Below are 6,545 nucleotides of genomic sequence, written 5' to 3' on the forward strand. Positions count from 1 at the left end.
GAATACTTTTTGAGTTATGAAGTATTTTTGCTCAAAAATTATGAATTTTTTTCAAAAAATTTAAAGTTTTCAGTTCATAACTTTTTTAAAAGAAATATTGCCAAAGATATGCATTAGCAGTTATCACTGTAAACATATGTAAATATTCTATGAAAAAAATTGAAGCAATATCTTGTTTAGATGCTGAGGGAAGGTACATTGAAAAATGTCAGTTTTAACATGATTGGCATATACCACACTGGCTCCCTTTAAAAATTTTTGCAATAGGCATTACTGCTATTATGTTGATTTGTGTAGTTTTAATATGTACCAAGTACAATAATACAGGTAAAAGGTATTATATTATTACATTTCGTATTATTACTTCAAAACTAAATACTATCCTATTGTCGTAACACGGATACTGGGAAATTAGGTTTTCTTCGGCCCCTCTAAAAGAATGAGTACCGTAAAAAATTGCTTAATAGCAGTAAATTTTGACTAACGTGAGTTATTTTCAAGCAGCTAAATGATACTGAAATCAAGTCAAATGATAATGAATGCAGTTAATCTTTATTTTGAAGAAATAAGCAACTAAAAATGTGGAACAACCGAAAATGAGCAACTAAAACCACCGGAAAAAAGCAATGAATAATTTTTAAAAATCGGAAAAAAATTTGGAGTTATTTTCGTGCTGTATTAATTCCGTCAATATATATTATTTTCAGTTTTATTCTTGATTACGCAGTGTTGTTAAAACTGATTTATTAATTAGTTTGTTCCCCCCTGCACGGAGAGTAGGTATATTCAGTCAGTCCATATTATAAGTTGTTTTTATCGTAATTCATAGCTTAAAAAATAGATTCTGTACATAGTTTGTGCAAAATATGTCTAAAACTTAAAAAAGGAATCAATTTAAGACTTCATTTTTAAAGTTTCATGAAAAAATTTTGCAGAAAAATAAATTCCTAATTAAATAAAATTTGATATGCATAATTAATTGATCAAAGTATCATGATACACTCATTACCAGCACGAAGTTACGTTTTTTTTTCGTTCTTGAAATTTATGAGTCTAACTCTAGAAATATAAAAACAATGTAGAAATTTAGATGTAAAATCTAACAGTCACAATAAATGTTTACCGTAAATTGCACGTCAAATAAACAGAATTTCATTTGGATAAGAAAGTTTCTTTATTTGGAAAATTATTACAAAGTATCTTTCCTAATCTACATAAAATTTCTATAATTTTCATTAATTTTATAAAGGATATTTGTTATAACTTTTTTTTTAATATTGTGCATCGCACTTTTTTAAACTATTAGAAAGATCACCTGAAATTATGTGAAATTTCATTGGAAATGAAGCTTTCTTTTAAATAAATAAAGCATGAAAATATACTTAGAAAACTCGAAATTAGATAATACTTTAAATACCTGTTAAAAAGGTTTTTTATTCCTTTTTAATAGGTATAAAGTAACAAAAACAATAAAAAATTAATGTTATGATTAAGTTGCTAAATCACTAAATATTTTTAACTGAAAACCGTATTCTGGCGAAGTAATGAAAATTCATTTTCAACAAATGTATTTAAAAAATTAACTTTTAAAATTAGAACTTTTTAAAAAATAAACTATTCAAAACTTCATGCATTCTCATATTCACTAGTATTGAACATAATTAAGCAAATATTTATAATTATTATTATGTTATAATTATAAATGTTAATTAAATATAATTATAAATGTTTAGAATTATGGTTATTATGTTGCAATTAAAGTCCACTACCAGCAAAACTCATTCATCGAAATCAATTAATTTAAAATTATTTTCATTAAATTCATAGAATTCTTTTTCACATGTCTTCATGTACAAAGGCTTATTTCCGTAAAAATATAAAAAACAATACGGATAATATCCGATTTTTTCAACCAATATATCTGCAACTTTAGCAACGTGTACTTTATCTTCATAATTAGAAGTGTAACAGTTAATGCTAATAGTTCCATTGGGTTTCTGAAACACTTTAGGATGACGAGAAGCAAACAACTCCGCATTTTGTTCATGAAGTTCATTCACACACTTCTGAATGTGTTCTACTTCCGTTAATCCATTATCAAGTACAATATCAGGTGCACAGGAAAGTGCCCAGTTTCCGCTTTTTGATTTATCTCTATTTTCAATATACGTCGATTTGTTTTCAAAAGATCTAGATCGATTTTCTCTCATATCTTCATTCCACCACTTTCTTGACGAAGAATTATCATTTTGTTTCAATCTTTCATATTTAAAGTGGGGGTCTCTCCAACTTAACGAACTTGAAACGGAAATAGATTCGTTCTTTTCCTTTGGATTAGGACTTCGTAAACTCCTCCAATTTGCTGCATCAGCTTCAAAATTACCTGCTTCAGTAGTTGATCTCATACTATGAGTATTTTGCGTTGAAGGAACTGTATTTGAAGGAAATATGTCTCTTAATGATGGTTCTGGTCTTTCTGTGTTTCTAGTTGATTCTTCATGACTGAGGTTATGGGCTGAAAACTTCTTTTGAGCAGTACTTCCTGAAGAAATGAAAAATTATTTTCAGTAAGGATTGAATCATATATCTTAAAGTATTATTTTGGAGTGCCAAAACATTTTGTGGTTTAGATTTAAAATCGATACTGGTACGAATAAAATTATATGAATGCATCAGTTTTTAGAAGAAAAAATTCATGGCTAAATTGATTGGTAGTAATTTTGTCTTATTCTTGATAATTTTGGATACCTAAATTAAATTGAGGCTGCTTACTGAACCCATAAATAAGGTGAACATTCGATTGTGAAACCAAAAAAAATTCGATGAAAAATTTTTATGTAATAAATTAATGAAATTTATACTGTTTTTAGTGATCGATAACTAAAACGCAACGTAAGATAAGTATAAGTAAGATAAGTATTCTGATATGTGATTAACTTTTGATCGAGAATTCAGAGTTTCCTTAAATTTTTCACCAAGTTTTCGTATTTAAGAACATTTTTAATTATTAAAAAAATATCTCGATGAGCTGCCTTTTCCGGAAAATTATTTTAAAAGAATATTTTTCCTATTTTAAAAAACAAAGAGGACTTTTTTATTTTAGAAATTGAAAGTTTTTTCGAATTTTAAAATTGTACCTTTTTCTTATTTCCATGATACATGAAAGATACCAATGATAGAAAAAATTCATTAAAAAATGGAAGAAATTTAAATGTCTGGTTTGCTGCTTTTCTAGGTAACTATATTATTCAAACTAAGTATCCAAATTAATTAATTAATAAAACATTAGCCCACGAAATTCGCTGTTGAATAATTTTATACCACAATGTTAACTCGTACAAACAACTTGGTGCTGTCTAAGAACACAATTAACAGATCCCCATGTAAATATGCAAGAACAGATATATATGAATTTTTTTCATTCATTTTCAAAATTTTATCAATAAATGATTTTGTAAATTAAAAACTTTCAATGATGAATGACTGTTAAATTACGATCTAAATAAGTGCAGATTTAAAAAATCTTTAACTGAAAGTGAGCCGTGTTTTATCTTTAACGCAGAAAATATGACCAGCGTTTTATGCTGTATTTCATAACTATACATTTTTAAAATGCCAAATATAATATTTTTTCCTTATTTTGACTTGCATTAATACAAAAGAATTAAAAAAAGATGAAAAAAGATGCTTAATTAAATTTATTTACAGAAATAATTACGTATCAGACCAAGCACTTTTTTTAAATAGAAAGATGCAATATTTTTCTAGGATATTGTTTATCTATTATATTGTTTATCTTATTATGTGTAGGAAGCTTTTTCAAAGTAAAATAAAAAATATTTAAATAAATTGTTACAAATATAAATCCTAATTTGACTTCTATTAAACTCTTTAAACAAATATCTTTTTTTTTGCCTAAAAGTCATCAATTATTTTTTAATGCCTAATTTTTAGCTATAACATATTCAAAAAATTCCAGTGATAATATTCAAAATTTTAATTTTAAAAAATCAAATTGCTTAATTTTTAGTTTCAAAAATAAGTTTAATCAACTTAGATTTTAAAAATAATTTTTATTAATTTTAATTTTAAAAATAATTTAAATTATTTTAAATTTAAAACAATTCGAATTAATTTTATACTTAAGAGTAATTTTTAGTTATTTTAAGTTTAGAAAATAAATTTAATTAATTTTAATTTTAGAAAACATTTTGTTTAAATTTCAGAAAAATTTTGATTAAATTTTAAAAATAATTTTAATTGAATTTAAAATTTCAATTTCAAATGTGTAATATTTTTAAAATTTTATAAATAAATCATTATTTTGAAATTAATTAAATTTAGTTTTAAAAAATCGCCTCTTAAATCATGTAAATGTTTGACTTGATTTTTTTATACTAAAAATATTTAACAAGGCAACAAAAACAATGAAATTTTTATTTACCTTCCTCACTTGTGGAAGATTGAGAATTGCTATTCGTTTCTTTTACTTGAAGTAATTTCAAATCAGTTTCTAGCTTTGTTTCCTGATATTTGGTTACCTTTGTCTTTTCTATTGAATTTTCATCATCACAATCGGAAGATGACATCACGGCACAAAAAATTAACGTTCTTTGTTCTGCAAATTAGAAGCAAAATATTTTGAGAACGTAACACATTTCAGCATACAATCAACAATCGATTTTTTTCTTCATCTTTAATAGTCAACGATAAACTCTGAAAATACGAGTAAAGTTTTTCTGCTCACCAAAATGTTCTAACCATAATATGAATGAAATATTTTGACCATTAATTAAATTGAGTTTGCAAAGCTTACATTTTCTTTAACTTAGTGATATTGATTTTTTAAAGCAACGTTTTATATTATTTTTACTCGTTTTTGAATGAGTAATATCATAAAAGTTCTAAATTTTAAAAATAAGGATCAAGCAATAAAGTATATAGAAGTATATGCAAACAAAAGCAATATCTATTGCTCAAATTTATCAGCAGTAAAATTCAAAAACTAAATAAATAAATAAAAATTACATTTGCGATAGTTATCATTACGATATTTGTGTCAATATTTAAGGAACATTCGCAGATTCCTCATATAGAATTAAATTAAATGAATAAAAAAACTCCATAATTAGGTCGTAAATAGAACTACAGTTTCCAATTTAGTTGCTTTGAAATTGTAGAAATGATTAAATAGTTAAGCCAATGAAACTAATTTTGCTTTTAGCTTTGATATAATTTTCATTTTATTTGGCTTAGGAAATTCTAAACTGTTATATTCAAGTTAATTTGGGCATTATTTTTTTAAACTTTTCAACGAGTAATATCATAAAACTTCTAAATTTAAAAAAATAATCATGCAAGAACAAAATATATAAATGCAAATAAAAACAATATGTACCGTTTAATTCTATCTAAAGTAAAATTTAAAGTATCTTAAGTAAAAAAAAAATTACATAAGTTTAAAAAAATTTCTGCAATTTAGGATATTTATCATTATGGTATTTATGTCAATAAAGTACCCTCATAGATTCACCATATAAAATTAAATTAAATGAAAAGAAAAACTGTATATTTGGGTCATGAATTGAATTACTGTTTTAAATTTGGTTGCTTTAAAATTTCAGAAATCATCCAATAGTTAAACCAGTGAAATTAATTTTGTTTTTCTTTTTGATATTCTTTATTCAAAGATTTGTGATATAGACCACCTTTAAAAAATTCCCAAAACTGTTAAACACCTTTGAGAAATTGTTGAGCACCATTAGAAAATTTATTTTCAGCTTAACATTCCCCATTCCCCATGCAAAAAATAATTCTAATTACTGATACAAATGATGAATCATACAAATCTTGCTAGAAAAACTCTAGTTCAAATTATCTCATTGCGAAGAAATTCTGAAGTTTTAAAATCTTAATAAGGAGGTACACCAAATGCCAATCGCTGAGCTAGCTGCTTTTTACTTGCCGCACAACGGACAATAAAAATTTGAACTTTATTGAATTTTGCCCCCCAACTGGTCATAAATTAAAGCATTACATTCTCTCCTCTATTCAATCAAGAAAATGTTTTATTTCTGAAGAATTTAAATCATATGATTAATTTAAAAATAAATTTAAAACAACATAAATATCTGAGTATCTTTTAGAGAACAAATGAATGTGATAAAGAGAATCAGTAACCACTTTAATAAAATGAATAATTACCAGGAAATGCAAAGTATAAAATTGATAACTCAACAATGGATTGAAACTGATCAGCAATAAAACTAAACTCGAGAAAGCAACAGCGTCTGTTTAAAAAGTTGATTTTATCTTTTCCTCTTTTCTTATCACAATACTTTATCGTTAAAATATCTAATTCCGTTAGATCAAAAATTCAAAATACTTCTCCTATAAAAAATAAAGCATTAAATATATTTCTAAGTTCAATTTTTAATAATTTTAATCGTGAATAAAAAAAAAATAAAAAAATTAAATATATAATTGTAATGATCGCAATCAGCATGGAAATATCTCGAATCAATATACTGTAACAAAATCTGAAT

General features: G+C 24.8%; 1 protein-coding gene across 1 annotated transcript; it reads right to left on the bottom strand.

The window, feature by feature from the left end:
• Positions 1-1,155: 1,155 nt before the first annotated feature.
• LOC107451363 (uncharacterized) lies at positions 1,156-6,276 on the bottom strand. Its single transcript, XM_016067428.3, has 3 exons — positions 6,205-6,276; positions 4,445-4,618; positions 1,156-2,542 (listed from the first exon to the last, which is right to left on the bottom strand). Exons 2-3 carry the CDS (start codon positions 4,587-4,589, stop codon positions 1,779-1,781), a joined length of 909 nt encoding a protein of 302 aa, XP_015922914.1. The 5' UTR covers positions 4,590-4,618; positions 6,205-6,276; the 3' UTR covers positions 1,156-1,778.
• Between the last annotated feature and the right edge of the window lie 269 nt (positions 6,277-6,545).

This window comes from Parasteatoda tepidariorum, chromosome 3, assembly GCF_043381705.1.
Source record: "Parasteatoda tepidariorum isolate YZ-2023 chromosome 3, CAS_Ptep_4.0, whole genome shotgun sequence".
Lineage (NCBI taxonomy): Eukaryota > Metazoa > Arthropoda > Arachnida > Araneae > Theridiidae > Parasteatoda > Parasteatoda tepidariorum.

What these genes read in the sequence shown, in the direction of transcription:
- LOC107451363 (XM_016067428.3), bottom strand. Translation starts at nt 4,589, where the DNA reads ATGTCATCTTCCGATTGTGATGATGAAAATTCAATAGAAAAGACAAAG. An exon ending in ATCTTCCACAAGTGAGGAAG is followed by an intron (nt 2,543 to 4,444) that starts GTAAATAAAAAT and finishes TCATTTCTTCAG; the next exon opens with GAAGTACTGCTCAAAAGAAG.